Below are 19903 nucleotides of genomic sequence, written 5' to 3' on the forward strand. Positions count from 1 at the left end.
CACAGAAAATCACGGCATGCCACAATTTATATATGTGAGCAAAAAATCGCGGTGGATTTCTGCCCGTGTACATCGGGCTGCGCTTTTCATAATTATCCTATGGAAAGCGTTTCATGCGTTACCCGTCTGCAAATTATGGCCGCGGATAACGCAATGAAGAATCTCCCGTGGAGAGGAGGTCTAAAGTTTGTGATGCTGAGGGAGGAGAGAGTTTATAAATGGGAGGAATGGTCACATTCGCTTTGACACACATTTTGCTGCAAGTTTTAAACCCCTCTCATTAACATTATATTGTACATTATTTCAGAAAATGTATTTTGTACAGATTTGTGCTACCAAAATCCACAACAATTATGCAACGTCAGAACTTTAAGGCTTCCTACGCATGGCCGAGAGTGTATGTTTACAATTGTTCCTAACCCGCAAATAGGCGGGTTGGATCCTAGATGCGGGATACCGCAGCGGAATCCGACCCTGCGCCGGACCGCTGACCCCGCGTACTTGTCATCTTTTCTTCTTTTCTGTGCTGTGTATGGTTTGGACGGCTCGCCGTCAGACATGTGCAGTACAGATTTTCCTGCACCATTGCTAGAGGATGATGCGGAATCCGCGACCTGTCTGCAATGTTAATTGCAGATGGGCTGCGGGTCAGACGGCTTCCATTGACTTCAATGGAAGCCGTCCATGCAGAAACCACATTAAAATAGAGCATGGTGCAATTTTTTCCATAGCATGCGATGGGCAGTATTTGCTGTGGAGGCGGCGCCCTCTCTGAATTCTGCATGCAGCGTTTATCACAGTATCTCAGACCAAAAGTGGCGTTGTCCATAGGCGGCAGACTCCAAGCTTCATTTTTATCATCGCAATTTAGAAATTGAATGCTTAATCCTTTGTTGTTTGCAGTAAAGCCAATTTTTCCGAAAAAGTTTATGAGGTTCGTGTCCACTAGATGTCAGAATTCCACTTCTTTTTGCTGTGAAGTTTACAATAGGAGATCTTTCCAACTCTGATGAACTGTAGTAACCATGAAAATAATATACTATAGCCACTGTAATAACTGTAGTCATATGATGGAATAAATGTATATAGGGCATGAATGTTCTTTACCATACAGGCAGCGGGCATAATGCTTCTCAGAGCACTGAATGAGTAGTAAATGATGTTACACGATATTCCAGTTGACATCCGATCTGTATGAGGAAATGCTTGGGCTTTGTGCAGAGAATTCCAGGCAATAAGAGCATTATACTGATTTATTACTTCACCCACAACTCTCCATTGATACTGATAATAGCTTTGTAGAAGAGATTAGAGGATTTCCACTGAAAACCTCTACATTTTCATATATCAGTAAATAGAAGTAAGAGCAAAAGACAAACTTTTTTTTCCTTCTAATTACTGAGTTATTGGCATGTTCATTTTTTTGTTTCAGCGGGTATTTTTCCTGAAGTGGCAATAACAAGTACAGCCAGTATTGGTTGTCAGCTTTGAATTATATTTTCAGCAACTGAGTGACAATTCTTGCCTTATTCATGATTGAACGTGAACATACATTTGCACAGTATGCATCAAAAAACATCCCTGAGTTTCCATTAACAGAAAAAAAATAGACATTTTCAATTAAAGAGTTAAGAGGGCCTGGATGCTTTTTTTTAAAAGATAACAATAGTATATGTTATAGTCTAATTACTTCAAAAGGGTCAATTGCCAGATTGGAGTCAGTATGGATCCTTTTTCCCTTACATTGGCAAAATTGCCTTCTAACTCAATGTTTTTGTTTTTTTGCCTTCCTCTGGATCAATATTGGAGGGGGTAGGGGAGGGTAATAGGCTGAACTGGATGGACATATGTCTTTTTTCAGCCTTACATACTATGTTACTATAATACACTGATCAGCCATAACATTACGGCTGGGGTCACACAGGACAGAATTGTCACGGAATGGCTGCACCGAAAAACCACGAGATTTCAGTGGGATAAGTGCAGCTTCAAAACCTGTGGCCTTTAGCTGTGGGTTTTGGAGTGGCTTCGACCTTGGCATTCCGCTGCGGCTTTCTCTCCCCATAGAGAGGAGAGAGGCCACTGCGGAAACGAGAAAAGAATTGACATGCTGCGGAATTAAATTTCGCGCCGCATGTCAGTTTTCGTGCGGCTTAGCTGCCACGTGTGGATGAGACTTTTGCAAAATCTTGTTCACTTTGCTGGCTAATCCTGGGATTAGGAGCCGCAGACGGAATTGCGCCCCATGTGAACCCAGCCTAAAACTCAAAAAAGGTGAAGTATAACAGTGAGTATCTCATGGCAGCAATTGAACAGTCAATTCTTGAAATTCTTGTGCTGGAAGCAGGAAAAATGGGTTTGGAGGGTCTTTGGCATAAGCCAAATTGTGATGGCTAGATAATTAATTCAGAAACTCCAAAACGGCAGGTCTTGGGGGTGTTCCTGGTATGCAGTAGTTACTACTTTTCAAAAGTTCCAATACTAATGCATGTGGGGAGCAAAGCCTAGTCCATCTGGTCTGATCCCACAGAAGAGCCAGTGTAGCACAAATTGTTGTGCTGGTTACGATAGAAAGGTGTCCGAATACATTGCAACTTCCCGTATAATGGGCTGTGCAGTCGTAGACTGGTCAGGTTGGCCATGCTGGCCCATGTTCATCACTAAAAGGGCCTACAGTGGGTCTGTAAGTATCACAGCCCCAGAGCAATAGAAGAAGATAGTCTGGTCTGATGACTCACAAGTTTTTTTTACATCATATGGATGGGCAGGTCCGCCTGTTTCGCTTACTTAAAGACAAGATGTTACAAAGATGCACTATGGGTAGAAGGCAACCTCTGGAAAGTGTTCTTCTGGGTAACCTTGGGCCCTGGCATTCATGTGCATGTTACTCTGACACATATCAAACTCTTAAGCATTGTTCATGTTAATGATATTCCCCAATGGCAGTGGCCCCTTGCAGCAGGATAATGCATCACTGCCACAGTACAAAAATCACTTAGGAATGGTTTGAGGAACATGATAGAGAGTTCAGGGTGATGACTTGGCCTCCAAATTCCCCAGATCTAAATTTGATTGAGCATATGTGTATACCTTCCAACTTTTGAACAACAAAAAGAATGACAACTGTAGCAAATTGTTATGACATAATAGTGCCCTTTATGCTTCTACTCAGTAATAATATGCCCTCTTGCCTCCAGTCAGTAATAATAGTCCCTTCTGCCCCCTGTTCATTAATAATGGTCTTATTTGCCCCCCGCACCCCAATTCAGTAATACAGGCCTCTTTCCTCCCTCTCCCAGTTTGGTAATAGAGGCCTCTTTTTTGTTTGTTGTTAGCCATTTAGTTCTTCACGTCTCTCAGCGACAACAGAGGCAAGATACCTACATGTTTTTCGGTTTTGCACTGTTTCTTTCAGTTGTGTGATATCCATGCCAGTATCAGCTCTGACAGTATCAGCCATTCTGTTCTTTGGCGGCCGGGTCTTCTTTTGCCACTGATCTGTCTAAGTATTATAGTTTTTTTTGGGGACTCTGTTCACACTGCATGGCAAAACTATGTGAGCCTGAGCCTAGGCAAGATGACCAGGCCCGCCGTTTAGTAATAATAGCCTCAGTAATAAAAAGCTATACTTGCCTCACCTGCGCTGCTCTCCCTTGCCTCGGCAGTCGGCGGTGCTGACTTCCAGGTTGCAATCATGTGACACACACAATCTTATGTATGCATCACATAATTGCAACCTTGATGTCAGCACCGCCAACTGCAGCAACCGCTGAGCAATAGAGGAGGTGAGGGGAGTATAGAATGTTTTTTTTTTCTTTTTTAATCAAATACATTTTTAAAAAATTACCAGCAGCCCAGGAATCCCGTGACTGACCCCAGGACCCCACCAGCTCACCGAGATTCTTCCCGGTGGGGGGAATGGCCAGACCACCACCAGAGGAGGGGGGCGGGACACGACTCCTGCCGCCCAGGACTGCATAGGCAGCATAACAAACAGAGTAGAAGGATCTTGTCTTGAGTATAGCCTGAATGAATCTAATGCCATATACCACTTCCACCTCCACTGTGTAGGCTGAAAGGTCAGAAGCTAATAGATTGTTGCTGAGTTGCAGTGTTGTTGATCGCCAATAAAAGAACTATTTCCATGGATTCCAGGTTCTTTAACTTCCCATGTACAACAACCTGTGGTTCGGCTGGAACATTGCTGGTCTCATTACATTAAGTCAGCGCTGTTTTTGCAGCAGAAGAGACTCAACTCTTTGCCAAACATGATGTAAATGAAGCCGAAGAGTCATATGACCACACGGTAAACTTAAAGGGGTTGTCCCGCGGCAGCAAGTGGGTCTATACACTTCTGTATGGCCATATTAATGCACTTTGTAATGTACATTGTGCATTAATTATGAGCCATACAGAAGTTATCAGAAGTTATTCACTTACCTGTTCCGTTGCTAGCGTCCTCGTCTCCATGGTGCCGTCTAATTTTCAGCGTCTAATCGCCAGATTAGACGCGCTTGCGCAGTCCGGGTCTTCTTCTTTTCTCAATGGGGCCGCTCGTGCCTGAGAGCGGCTCCTGGTAGCTCCGCCCCGTCACGTGCCGATTCCAGCCAATCAGGAGGCTGGAATCGGCAATGGACCACACAGAAGCCCTGCGGTCCACCGAGGGAGAAGATCCCGGCGGCCATCTTCAACCGGTAAGTAAGAAGTCACCGGAGCGCGGGGATTCAGGTAAGCGCTGTGCAGATTTTTTTTTAGGTCCCTGCATCGGGTTTGTCTCGCGCCGAACGGGGGGGCTGTTGAAAAAAAACTAAACCCGTTTCGGCGCGGGACAACCCCTTTAAGGCAAGTACACAACATAGCGCGGAAGCAGCTATGTGCACACAACGAATGTATCCTTAGTAAAGACATATGAATTTGAAGTGGTTGGGAAAATGGAGTGCGGGCGTATGTGTCTGAGTTGCAGATTGTTGTCTATATGCTGACACAGCTCTGCAGGCCATCTGACATGCTAAAGGGAGCAGATGTTAGTCTAGTATTTAAAGATGGTATTAATAGTTCATCCATGGGCAGTTCTGCTTCTTACATGCGTGCCATATACTCTTAATATTTCTTCATATATCTGTCCACAAGGTAGCAGCTCCTTAACTTTACAAGGCAGGTGTCTATTGTTTATGGAGCTCCTCTGTTGTCACAATTGTGACAGAAGACATCTTACGAGTATGCAGGGAGCAGATGGCTGCCACACAATCAGATTAAATTATTAAGCAAGTAGTGCAAGAGGAGAGGGGAGCATTGCTGAAATAAGTGTGTTTAGTTGGAGGAAAATAAGTTTGTTAGATGTGCTGCTGTCACCACAAGAGTAGAAAACTAGTAACAGAAACACCTACTTCTGCACTCATAATTGCACGTTTTGATCAAAACATGTGGGCCCATACGCCGTTTCCAGGTGAATCTTATTGGATGGGTTCCTAACATTAAATATACCTCCCTTTGGGTAAAAAGCCTCCAAATGCATTGGAAAGCTGAATATAAACTCTCACTGCAGCACCTGGGACAGATGGGTGAATGGAGTGCAGAACAAAAGTGAAGGCAGCCACTCCACGCAAATGCAACAAAAAACAAAGTCAGCACTTCCAGCAAATAAATTAAATGTGAAGGTGCATATAAGCCGTGAGACATACGGCAACAGAAACACATGCTTCAGCACTCATCCACATTTAATATCTGCATAAAATTGCACAACTGTTTTTTATACTAACCACATAAAAAATGCAAGGATCTGAGGCTTTGAGAATGTGATTTATCCAGTTATATGCAAATAAGCTGGAGAAATGTTTTAGGCATATGAAAGTGCTTTCCAATGGTTTAGTACAGTCCAGTGTCCTAAAAGGACAGGAAATGCTCCGTATAGTTGGTGAGAGTCTGTACAGCGCTATGGCACTAAATAAATAAATAGTATAAAGAGGTTGGCCCATGAAAAACATTCATCACCTATCCACAACATAGCTGATAAATATATTTTTGCTGGGACCACACAATCACTAGAATGGGATTTCCGACTCATTGTTTGACTACCACTCCATTCAACTCCACCAGATCAGGAACATATATTTATCCTGTGCTAAATGTTTTTTTTAACCCCTTTAAAGAAATAAAGAATGCATCGCCGTTGCTAAATGAAGAATATAATGAGGATTCTGAGGATCAGCATACGCAGAGGAGGCAGTTTCTGCGCTCACTGCATGCTATGTTGTTAAGATATCCTATATTTGTAATGAGCATTAAAGGAGATGTCCCGAGGCAGCAAGTGGGTCTATACACTTCTGTATGGCCATAATAATGCACTTTGTAATATACATTGTGCATTAATTATGAGCCATACAGAAGTTATAAAAAGTTTTATACTTACCTGCTCCGTTGCTGGCGTCCTCGTCTCCATGGAGCCGACTAATTTTTGGCCTCCGATGGCCAAATTAGCCGCGCTTGCGCAGTCCGGGTCTTCTGCAGTCTTCTATGGGGCTCCGTGTAGCTCCGTGTAGCTCCGCCCCGTCACGTGCCGATTCCAGCCAATCAGGAGGCTGGAATCGGCAGTGGACCGCACAGAAGAGCTGCGGTCCACGGAGGAAGAGGCCATCTTCAGCGGTGAGTAGAGAAGTCACCGGAGCGCGGGGATTAAGGTAAGCGCTCCGGTGAGCTTTCTTTACCTCCCTGCATCGGGGTTGTCTCGCGCCGAACGGGGGGGGGGTTGAAAAAAAAAAAAACCCGTTTCGGCGCGGGACAACCCCTTTAACTTGTCTTCCATTTAGCAAATTTGTACAAACTGTATATCTTGGACGAGGAGGCTAAAACCTAATTGATTTCCTGTTTCTTAGGGTTGAAGGTTCATTCACACTGATTGCTACATTGATTTTTTCCATCAGTTGGAATCAAACAAACCATTCCATGAATTAAAATCTTTTGTCCTCGTCAGGCCTCCTGCTTTACCCTGCATTAATCCTTGCACATAGATATATGCTAAAGCATACTCTTCACCTATGTGAGTTAATAACATAGTCCTTACTATAACTACCATTACAAGAGGTTGTATGATCTGGCCCTGCATTCATCCTACATGCACAATGAGACTGCCAGTGGAAAAGATTACTTGAGGGTGGTTCCAGTTGGAGGTTCCGACGCAAATCCAGCTCAAAATAAGTAGCGCTTTTTCTTCTGGCTAAAAGCCAGGCAGCTGAGCAGAAACTGAACGGCCCCTGTTATAGTCAATGGGGACTGTTTGGCAATGTTTAGTTCTGTCCTGAGCCGTTTGGCCACGGTGATTCCCCTTTCCTGCTCCTCAAACAGAGCAGGAAAGGGGAAGACCTGGCTCAAGTGTGAAACTACCCTACAACTCCGATGGCACTACGATCGCTGGCGTCCCTGCTGCTGCAGCATGGAGCCGATGGCAGTCCATGGGGCTGACTGTCAGCGCAGGAGCCAAGAGGGAAAAAGGGACTGCGGCTGCAACAGTGACAGTATCCGGGAGGGGAAAGGATGATGGTAGAGCTGCAAACATAGTTGCTGCAGGTTAGCACAGTGGAAGGCAGCTCAGCTCGGTGCAGGTGTATATCCGGCAGCCAATCTGGAGCTGTGGGCGTTCCCTCTAGCTCCGGCAGGCCAGCCCATGTGTCCACCCATAACTCTGGTGGAGACAAGATACACCAGTACTGCACATCTCTTCATATACTAAGCACATCTTGGTCCCACCTGCCGTACATTTCTGGTATAATTTGCATCAGTTTTTGGAGTAAATTGCACATAAATGTGTCTATCCACGGTGACCATTACCCCCTTGACAAGCCTCTCCCCTTTCAGAAAAGTAGCAGCTAACAACACAAACTGCCAAAAGTTGCAATATTTTTGCATAGGCAAGCTTTGCACAAAGGTTTGATATTTTTTTATGCCAGAAACTGTTTTCTAAAAGTCCCCCATAGTTTTATTGTCACACATTGCAGAGAACCACTTTAGGGTTAAAAAGAACCACTTATCCCTATTGAAGCCTAATTTCTCCATCACTGGAGCTGGTCTTTATAAACCTCCTGTGTTCTGTTTAAGAGGCTCTTCAGGTTTGTGCAGTGAAGTAGGCACAGGTTGTTCCCTGGATTCCTTATTCATGCCCATGCTACATGTAACAGAGCAACTTTTGTAGCTGTGGTCACTGAGTGTGGGGATCAAATTAAAACACACAGTATATGAGAAATTAGAGAATGTCCCATGTTCATTCCAATACACGTTATTAACACAGTCCTGAAAACTACATATGCAATCTAAAAGTAATTATATCATCAGGAGCAATTTTCTATCTCCCAATCATATCTTTGGTGCTGGTTGGTGACTCTCATTTGCAAGTCTACATTGGCTTATGACCCACTCCACCCCTTTTGTCGATGTCTCTTTTGTATAAGTGTGATATGGAAATCCCAGGTAACTTGGTCTTTTAGAGACAGTTGTTTGTTTTCCCCTAATGCTAGGAAGACATCTTCTTGCATTTACAGTAGGTTCTACACAGTAGCTGTTGTGTCTAAATAGTGATAAATTTCACATCCTGTGGATCGTATAACGGGATGTGGAGGAGAAGAACATCTTTACTCTTCTCACCACTTGACAGTGCGCCACCTCTACCAGGCTATATCATTTACAGTCCATAAATTTGTTCCATTGACATTTAAAGGACACATAACCTTTCCTGCTGCCTTTGTTAATTAAACACAGCTCCAATCAAATTGGAACACAATGTAATTTTCATCTCTGACGTGACCACCCCGTGCTTGTCTGTGTATAATCAATTACTATACGCAAAGGCAGAAATCCTATCATTCAGTTGCCAGCAAACGCCAATGATGGCTAAATCGTGTGCTGTAAGTTTACTCAGCGATCAGCATTTGTACAGTTCAATACTACACTTCTTGACTGTGTAAGAACCAGATCTCAGGACATTAGGAAATTATTTATTGAGTTACTGAAATTATGGTGGTTCTGTGGCTAGTACTGTTGCCTTGCAGTCCTGGGATCCTGGGTTAAAGTCCTACCAAGGACAACATCTGCCTGGAGTTTGTATGTTCTCCCGATTTGCCCCGCACTCCAACCAAGTTACAGAAACCAACCAACACTCTATTTTGGACAATCCCAACAATAATTAGATTGCATTATATCCTAATGAAAGGAACACCAGCAATCAATTGAAAAATGTGGGGGAACCCAGCAGTAATGTCAGTCTTCAATTTTCCTGCAATGCAAGCACAGATGAAATGAAACATTTTATACAGTTTTCATTAAAATCAAATCTCTTCGCTCTGGCTGAGGAAGACTATGAATAGGGGCCCCGGTCTATTAATTCAAAATGGGTTTTTCCTAAACCAGAAAACCCTGTTATAGAGGTTGCCTTGTTAAAAAAAAGATCACAGTTCATTTGCCCATTAGATGAGTTCCACCAAATTGGCATCTTCCTCTATTAGTCAGGATGAGAGCAGCTTTGGTGTACAGGGCCTGTCTGTATATCACACGGTTGACCATTCATCTGCAGGGAAATTGTATAGTCGGACATGGCTTCCTCTCATGATATCTGCTGATCTTTGAGGGATTTCCCAACCAGCCACAAAAGATTGGTGTTTGAAAATCATTTAAGACATTTTTTTGGCACCACCATAATCGGAGAAGAGTCTCTGCTCCCTACCAGCAGTGTCATCGATGGTCTAGTGGCATCTTTCCCGAGAACAGTGCTCTGGGCAGTCTAAATGTCGATGCAAGCAGTATTTACCGATACCGTTGACAGTGGTTTTTATGCATGCCCAACCAGGTTGGATCAATGATGAACAACCGTTTTATCACTCAGCATTGATAGTTTTTGTGCATTTACATCGGACAATTATGGTTACGATTGTTTGGAAAGTACCAAAACCTAACAATAATTGCCCAGTGTGAACAAGCCTACGAAAGCTGCTGTATATCTTTACTACCGCAGTGCACAGAATGGACTGAATTGATTGTGCATGTGCATACTGATAAGTATGCCAGTGTCTCCTTATCATACGCTCCCTTCACTGCAGCCCTTGTGAGCTGTCATTTGGAGGAGGCATGAGATGGTCCACATTTAAAATAAACAGGGGGGTTGGTTTGATATGAAAGAGGTCTTTGTCAACCTTTGACATTTGCAATAAAGAAGCAGATGGATGTGCCAAGTCTGTGTTTTGTTGCCTATACACATTGCATAAGATGCCATTCAGGGTGGGAAATAAGCTAGATTAAAATAATGAAGTTAATTAATGAATTATATAGGTTATTTTTGGCAACAGTTTCTAAGAATTTGCTTTATTTATCTGAATTTGAGTTAATTTACGATGTATTTTATATATATATATATATATATATATATATATATATATATATAAAATGTGTATACTCATATCTCTCTCTCTCTCTCTATATATATATATATATAGATAGATAGATAGATAGATAGATAGATAGATATAAAATAAATGTGTATTGTACTCATATCTCTATCTATCTATCTATCTACACACTGCCTAAGTGCTATTACTGCAGCAACATAAATGTCCCGTTCTATCTTCGCTACCAAAACCACCTGACCTTCAGTTAATTGCTGTTGCTATGCATGTAAGGTGTACTTGTACATAGCAACTTGCTGGATCCCCTCCGGACTGCAATGTTTCTGGGTCAATTAGCATTTTAATATGGGCCGGCTGCAGGCATCCTGTGTGTGATTGTGGAAGTGTTTGCCCCAGATGGCTGCATTGAACAGGTCATGTGGAAATGTGAAATGTGAATGTAGGAAGGGGGTGATGGGTGGGAGAAGAGAAAATGTGTATGAGATTACCAATGCAGTTAGGCAACAGCACCATTAAGTATTCGCATGCTGTCTTCAGAATAAAACACTTGATGATTTTTGTATCTGTGGTGACAAAATCGTTCTTTCCTGCCAATGCGCCGTTTGAGAAAAATGATTACACTTAGAATTATTCTCATTTGCTTGTCATTTTTGCTGCTATTACAGTATTTATCATTAGTTTTAAATACTTGATTGCATTAGAAATATTTTCTGTAGGAGAAATAGTTGTGCATGTATCGTCTTTAGGGACGTACATTTTTATACTTTCTATATAACAAGAGTGGAGAAAAAGTTTTTGTTATCATATTATAATTAAAATAGAAGCATCACATTTTGGGCAGATAACATAATGTCATCTTCTTCCTAATTCCTCACTTCCCAGTGAGTGATGGGAAAGAAAAGCCTCTATTGTTCCAGAATGTTCAGCTATGCACCAAATACTTTGCACTTCCCATAATGGGTCTACTTGGTTGACCTTGAGATCCCTCCTTGTTTTTGTCTGGGAAGCCATTGCATGTACAATATCTGAGTGGCATCAAATATGTTCAAAAATTGGAGTTCATTTGTAGCAATAATCTCAAATCGGGTAATGCCAATGACATGTAGTCTACAGATCCACCTTCAGGGCACATTTATATATAGTTTATGAAATACTGTACAGTTAATGTAAGAATCGAAACAAAAACGTTCTGTAAAACATTTTAGTTTTTTTTTTAGTTTGTCAATTTAAAAAGAAGCAGCATGGTTAAAATGATATGTTATGATTTGAATACTTGTTAGACTACTTCCTTTACTCTCCAAAACTGGTTCACAACTGGTGAAATAGATCTCTCTCTTCATTAATGGGATTTGCAGACAATGCACCTGACTGTTTAGCACCATCCATTGCTTTAAATGGTTTTAACTTAAGGACTACTAACGTTCTTTCGGAGAAGTCAATCTTTGAAGATGACTATACTCTATAATTAGTAAAAACGAAAAGTAATGTAAATGATAGCTCTACGATGACATAGAATCAACAGACATCTACAAATCAGCAATCATCTCTTTATAGCCCCGGAGAGCAGACAAAGTGCTACTGGTTTCAGAGCATGGGTTTCAGGATGGTAGGGGCGTGTTTGAATAACAATAGCTGAAAGCCAATACAACCCCTTTCAGAATGCTGAGCCCTGTGCTTGAGCTCTGGAACTTCAGTATCTAACTGGCAGAACTCAGCGGTTGGTGGAAAGGTGGGGGATAGTGCAAGGGAGATGACAATCTTCGGAGAGGAGAAGGGAGGGGGGGGGAGAAGACGCAATGAGGCAGAAAGTCTGAAGCACAAGTGAGCTAAGGCTTGGCTCAGGTCTTCACTTCTAAGCATCTTTTTCCCACATCTGCTCTTCTGACTCGGAGATTATACTATGGAAAAGGATTTTCGGGGTCAAGGCTTACCAGCAAGTTTTAGGCTGTAATGCTACAAGAGTAACAACTAGAAGACTCATCAGTGCAGAGTTGTGGACACAGAACTTTGATGCACCTGCAAGTTCTCTATGGGCTTTTATCTTTGAAGCTCCTCAGAAATGGTTGTGTTCATCAACACTAAGCTGAAGTCACTCATCAGTCTGTTTAAGAAGAAGAGTAAGTATTCCTTTTCAATGTGCTCTGGCTTGTGGGACTTTTTAGAAGACTTCATCAATAATGGCGTGGTCTTGGATATATGCCCTTGTCAAGTGACTCGGATTCTTATTTCGATAATGTTTTGGAATAGACAATGCAGATCACAGGATTTGCTGTCAGTGTCATGTGTTTGCTCCACCTTGCACTTTCCCATCGTTTTTCTCTGGATACACATTTCTGTGTTGAACTCTTTTGGTTAATGTTTAGTAGATGGAATTGTTATTCTAAATGCATATATTTTCTGGATCGTTTTGGCAGCATTCTAGCACTACATTTTATTTATTATGGTTTAGATTAGGGTTTTTGTGATCATTGGCATGGATATGGTCTATGTTGTGTTTTAATCGCACAGTCAATGAAATGGCTGACCACGTTAATTTATAGTTTGTTACATTATTTCATATGTGCCCACTAATGCTCACATACCTAATTTTGTACCACTATTTATCCATATGTACTGAGGCTTTCATTGAATCTTTTGCTTTAATAGTAAGAGAGTCTTTGGGAGTTGGGCTTCTAGACTGTGAAGCATACTCCATAGAGATAACTAATAGATGGAATTAATTTGCAGGCTGTGCTCCAATCTCTCAGCGTGCCCATGAAAAGCTTTGTTGAATTAGAATTTGTAATGCGGCTAGCTTAGCCTACAGATCTGTTTTGAGAACCTCCCTAAGCACAAGTTATTGAACAATAGCGCTCGAAGCAGCATGCTACCGAAGGCTTTACTGACAATGAGCACATGCGGCAGAGTTGTTACTATGGTTCAGTGCACCACAAGAGACATAAGAGCTTGGAACAAACACTTCATATCATCATTAATGTGCTTACTGGTGATATCTTGGGTCTTACTTGAGGTCTTTAAAGAAATAGAGACCATGATTATGGTCTTGGGGTTGTAATGGTGAACTGTATAGGCATCTGTGTTTTACACCCATTTAACCTCGGTTGCCAAGGGCTGAGCGTCATTCTACAAGCTATATATCACATTCCTCCTTGTTGTGCTGGTTACATATAGATAACCTGTTTTTACATATGGTATAAAGCATTTTATACAGTTTACTGTACGTTATTGATACCAAAGATCAGTTTTGATTCAAATTGATTTCTAGAAGTCGTACAACCTTGAAAGCTATGTGCAGTAACCTTTACAATTCATTGGGTACCTATCGAATATCAGTCATCTAGTGAGTATAATGAACTAGAATATATGCAGACACAATGTCAGCAGAAAGCGTCATTCACATGAGCACATAAACGGCAACGCTTTTATGGCCGACCGATATACGCGACCATCTGAGCCATTGGTTTTCGTAAATACGTCGGACCGTCCAAAACAGACCATACGCCACCGAAATACGTCCGGCGTATATATGGTGGCTTAAAGGATAGTTCTCGGACTATTTTTTGCCCGATATACGGTGGCGGCTCTCATAGACTCCTATGGGAGCTGCAAAAAAAAAGGGAGGGGGAGGCATTTTAGCAGCGGCCAAAGTTGCGAAAATCTTACAGGTGCCTCTATATATGCATTGGAAGGCATCCCAAGGATTTTTCAAGATAGAGGGTTTTCCAGGGTGCGAAGTATTTTTTCACTAAAAACGTTGCTTCCTGGTCGTGTGAATGGGCGAGAAAACACTGGCCATGATCGCAAAAAAAACGGCCATTCATGCCGTTGAGAGAACGCAAAAACGCATACACTCGTGTGAAAGAGGCCAAAATCTGTAGTTGTAGTAAGCATGCAATTAAGCTAAGTTTCACACAATTCCTTAATGTAGTATGCTAGCTAATTTTTACATAAAGGTGGTTTCACAAAGTTTTTTTGGTAAAAAAAAACTGCCACAAAAACTGCAGCCTTTTCCCCTCTAAAATATGGTGTCCAGCCACCGCTAATCTTCTTGTAGTAGACTTGCTATGTAACTGATGTCCACAGATATCCCTAGTTGTAGTAAGCTTGCAATGGAGCTAATGCTCCCATAAATCTAGTTCTAGGAGACTTGCATTAGAGCCAATGCTGTTCGCACTCTAGTTTGTCATTCGTGTTAAATAGCATGCCATGTTTGACCTTGATACAAAACAGCATTCAGAATATCGACAATTAGCTGGTAGGGTATCCATAGTAATATGTGCTACCCTAAAGCTAGATATGCATGAATAGATACCATCCATCTGATTATTGTTCAGGTGACTAGTTAGTTATTAGTGTGGCCGTATAGAATATAAGACTACTTTAGATAAAGTGATTTCAAATAAGGAGGAATCATATGTATATACACATTTAGTTGTGAAATATATATAAATATGATGGGATTTAGGAAGAAGAGTGAATATCTATCTATTTACAAATACTCTACAGGCCTATTTAACTGGGTCATCAGTATTGATGGTCAATTTACGTCATTACGTCTAGAATCTTTAACTAGAATGTTGTAAAAAATGACTATATAAGTTACTTCAAAGTTGACTTTTGGTGATGTACCAGTTCCTACCTTACCATAGACAGAAGTACAGCACACACTTATACTTAATATAAATTTTCTGTCTAGTTCTTCCTCATTAGAGGCTCCTCTGAGATGTCCACCAGTCCTGAACATTACTTATGGCCCTGCTATGGTTGTTTGACTAATTGATCCTATAGTTGAATCCTAAATTATAACCTCAAGCACTTTATTGACTGAACACAATAACATTTTCCTTTGATGACTGAAAAAAAACTGCTTCAACTTTACAACCAGCCGGCTACTTGATGAATAGGGGCACGACCTAACCCTATCGTAAAACGTGGATTAGCTTGTAGCTACCTTGTGCAGATGGATGGAAACTCTAGCTAGTAATTAGCTAGTTATTTGTCAGTAGACTACACTCGACTCACCAGTAAATCTCCTGCAGGCTCTGGCTTTAGCACGTGTTCATATCTGCAGTATGATATTTCCGTACCCATATGGCGGCACTGCAGCTTCCATTGTCACTAGCTGCCTGCACCTGACACTTGCCTCTTGGGATGATATGGCTAGTTTATGCTTCTGTATATCCATGCCAGCACCCTGGTTGATTGTTACATAGATATTAGAAGTGCTCTGCTTATAAGGCTGCCCTTTATTCAGGAAGATGGTTGCTGCATGTTTAATATTGCTTGTCGATCAGATAAAATACATATTTGCTAGCAGATGGCGTGCCTTGTCTTGAAATGTAATTCAGTGTAAATACAGTAAATACTCTGTGGAGCAATTAGATTTAACGGCATTTGGATTCTACATGACAGGTCCAGCTAATTTTAATGACATTCTGAATTTTGACTATTTTTCACAGAATCGGAGGATTTAACAAGCGCTAGGATTAATACAAAATCGTGTCCCATTTTTCTCGCATGTAGAATAAAGGCAAATGGAGGTTAACTCACTTCCATCACTTAATCCTGCTAATCTAAGTATTAGTGTGTAATTGTATTAATTATCCAACTTCTTTCTGCTAGCTAGTTAATTTCCTCTTTCATTACCTTTTGCCTAGTTTTATTTGTAGCTTACATATATAGCAGGTAGGAGCATATATTACTACATTATTGAATGTTTTCTATCAGTGATCCAGCCTTTTAGGATTTCAGCATCTCAAGATTTGAAAAGTAGAGATGAGCGAACCTACTCGGCCACGCCCCTTTTTCGCCTGAGCGCCGCGATTTTCAAGTACTTCCGTACTCGGGCGAAAAGATTTGGGGGGCGCCGTGGGTGAGTGGGGGGTTGCAGCGGGGAGTGGGGGGGAGAGGGAGAGAGAGAGGGCTCCCCCTGTTCCCCGCTGCTACCCCCCGCTCCCCCGGCGCCCCCCGAATCTTTTCACCCGAGTACGGAAGTACTTGAAAATCGCGGTGCTCGATCGAGTCATTACTCGAAACGAGTATATTCGCTCATCTCTATTGAAAAGCAAATTAAATAAATGTATTTAGGATTCTGTATTTTTCATATTCATCTCATAGATAATTCTTTAGGAAACTTTAACCTTGACGAAGTGAACAGAATTGCTGAGTACTTATATCTCACTTACCAGGGCCATTAATTTGAAAATAAGCCATATGCTGTAGGTCAAATATTTGACACGGCTCAGTAGCCCGTGTTGCCAGCCACATCATGGACAAGGTGCCAGCTGCGTCTTCATTTATCAGCTTCCTCAAGCAGAATGCCAGCTCGGAAGATGCAGAATCATATCTAGACACTTACATAAAACACATTCAAGCAAACGGGTCGCTTTCAAAACTATTAGATTATTGTTGGTTGATCATAAATTTGGCATGACAAAGCGCTAATGTGTATACGGCAATGTGTCAGTCATCAGATATTGGGGAAAGAAGAACCAGACAGTTTGGATTTCAACATGCCCAACCCTATGTCCCCCTGGGGGATAATCTGTTGCCAGAGCAGTCTGCCAGTTCTACTATCCCCATCAGCTAAACATGCAGAATTATGGGGGTCAGGAGAGATAGCCGCCAGCAATCTGATGTGCATGCTTGGCTTTAAAGCTCCCATACACATAAGAGAAATAAAATAGTGGCTGCCGGTTTTGATGGAACTGACGATGTATATGGAGGCAGTCTGACCTTCTTCTGACAAATGGTGTTGGAGGAAAGTAGAGATGGGCAAGTTGGATATCAACTCCGATCCCTTTATTCTGAACGGAGCTAGGTCACCACCACCGATGTCTGACAGGGGCTTTCTCCTCTATCCCTATTCAGAATACATGCACACTGAGCTGAGTTGAATGTGTATGGGCTGGGGGATTGGAAGGAACAGCTTGCTCAACAAACCGCTATTACGACTGGTGGATAGGCGCAACTCTCCAGAAAAGATAGTGGGACGATAGGATATAATATCCAACTTCTCTTTTATTGAGTATATTAAAAACCAGCATAGGATACACGTTTCGGGGCGAACCCCTTCTTCAGTCATGCTGCGGGGATGGGCATCACATGTAGGACTTCAGGAATATGGGTCCCAGAACGTGCTTTTGTAACCAGTGGTGGAGCTGGAGGCACAGCAGGTATATAGGCACCTTTATACAGAAAACAAGTAATGTGTTACCTTATCTGATGTAAATACGGTATTGCACAATCTGCATCTTATTTTGTGCTAACATATGATCTGTAATAATATGTAAAACTTAACAATACAGTTTTCTTCAATTTAAATGTGTTTATTCGCAGTGCTTTGTGTTCAGTATCTAAGCAAAGATTTTTTTTTCTCATTTGTAGCGGTTTCCAATCTAGATGATGAAAGTAAATGGACAGTCCATTACACGGCATCTTGGCATCAACAGGAAAATGTCTTCCTTCCATCATCCAGACCTGCGTGCGTAGAAGATCTGCACAGGCAAGCCAAAGTCAACCTGAAAACAGTTCTGCGAGGTACAAACTTTGCTACTTAGAGCTTGCTCACATCTTTGTAAGGGATGTCTGTTGGAATTCCATCTGGCTGTTCCATTTTTTGAGTAGAAAAACAAAATTCAAAAGGATTTAAGTTTTCCTGTTTTTTTCCCCCCATTGAATGCTTGCAGTTTGATTCAGTTCCATTATGGTTCTGTTTTTTTTTTAACGGAACAAATAGTGCAGTCTGCAGCGCTATCTGTTCTATTTAAGAAACAGAATTGAATCAAACTTAAAACATTCTAGTTTTTTTCCAGTGAAATCATTTGGGTAAATACAGAAATGGTTAAATTCCTGTGCATTCCATTTTTCTGCTTCAAAAACGGAACAAACAGACAAAATCCAAATGAAAATCCCATAGACATATATGACTGAGCCCTTATATGCATGCTATTAGTATTATTATTAATGAAATAACAATGACCAAACGGTTAGAAATTGGAAATGAATGCAATCAGACATGTCTCAATCTAGTGCGAAATCTTGCGTACAGCAATTACATCTTGCATGCTGTATATCTGGGGCGGATTGTAAACCCAAAGTGGCCCTAGAAAAAATTACAAAGTGGCCCCAAATCAGCCACAAGTGGGGCAAACTCAAGTAGGAAGGGGTCAGGAATCTGCCAGCCTCAGCCACCTAGGTGGTAGGAGGAGAGATGTCTATGCGGCATGCATAGGTTACCGCAGCAAATTTTCTATGAAGCACAGAATATGTTCTGACTGGACATATACATTAAAGGGGTTTTCCAGGCAAATACTATTTATAACCTATCCTCAGAATAGGTCTTCAATAATTGATTGGCTGGGGTCCGCCACTCGGTACCCTGGCCAATGAGTTGAGCGGGTGTCTGTTGGCAGCGCATTTTTCTCATCATCTGTGGACTTCCTTTATTTTTATTATGATTTCCTAGCCATATTACCTCTGTGTTAGACCTACTGCCCATCCAGACCAACCATCGTAATAGTTCCTTCCACAACATGGAATGTATGTATTAGTTATTCTAAACATGAAAGCTTCTGTATTTGATTCAAGCTTGTTAAAATCCGAGTTGAATAAGCCCGCTGATATTGAGTTATGTATATTGCGGTTGACTGAAGAATAAAGGTCCCATTTAGGTTTTAAATGTCTTTAACACGTGTAGCTGGCAGAAAATATAATGAATATCTCACTGGTGCATAGGTTTATATGATTGGTCTCAGCGCTAGGGATACTAATCCTGCTTAAAAGCTTATGCTGTCTTACTCCTAATCTTACATTACATTGAGGGGCTGGAATTTAAGAGCAAGTTCTCCATGAGGTAGAGGAGTCGCCGTCAGGTCTGCCCAGATGCTCCTCTTTTTTCAACATGTATGACGCCTGTCACCATGGTAACATATAATAACTTTAGGAAATCCCGTCTGATCCATATACTGTGTCCTTAGAAACACATATGGCTTATCTCCTTTGGTGTTTTCAAAGTGTGACACAACACATTTCTCGAAGGAAATACAGATTTGGGTCTACAAGTATATCTGCTAAGGAGTATTTATGATGGACAGCTGGATTTGTCATTTTTGATCACAATGGTGCAGTTATAAGTAATTTTAATACTATTGTGAAACCAAAAAAGTATTATTTTACAAAATCTGTCAAAGTTGGAATCACATGGTAGAATTAACAGGAGGAAAACAGACAATGTTGTTCAGCAACATCCTAAGTGTGCCTTCAAATTGTGCTTTTTTTGAGCGATGCGAGAGGGAGTGAAAACGCACAATTAAGAAACCAATCATTTTCAATGGTTTCATTCTCATTTGCGATGTTTTCACTCATGCGATGTGGAGTGAAAAAAAATCGTAGCATGTCCTATCTTTCTGCGCTTTTTGTTTCCCTATGGAGCCTTCTTTTTTTTATTGCATCGTAATACACAAACCTAACATTAGAAACTCCTATTGTCTGTTGCAAGAAAATCACAAGTGGTAGCA

At 41.5% G+C, this 19903-nt stretch overlaps 1 protein-coding gene across 6 annotated transcripts in view; it reads left to right on the plus strand.

Moving 5' to 3' along the window:
* The window catches only part of NHSL1 (NHS like 1), a 186281-nt gene that overhangs the window by 132625 nt on the left and 33753 nt on the right, over positions 1–19903 (plus strand). For 5 of the 6 annotated variants that reach the window (XM_066605505.1, XM_066605507.1, XM_066605506.1 and 2 more), the window contains exon 2: positions 17772–17924. In XM_066605505.1, coding sequence (XP_066461602.1) covers positions 17772–17924 — 153 coding nt within the window. Of the gene's footprint in view, positions 1–12233; positions 12503–17771; positions 17925–19903 lie in introns of those variants that run through there. The other variant, XM_066605509.1, reaches the window with a different exon arrangement.

This window comes from Eleutherodactylus coqui, chromosome 1, assembly GCF_035609145.1.
Source record: "Eleutherodactylus coqui strain aEleCoq1 chromosome 1, aEleCoq1.hap1, whole genome shotgun sequence".
In the NCBI taxonomy this organism is placed as follows: domain Eukaryota; kingdom Metazoa; phylum Chordata; class Amphibia; order Anura; family Eleutherodactylidae; genus Eleutherodactylus; species Eleutherodactylus coqui.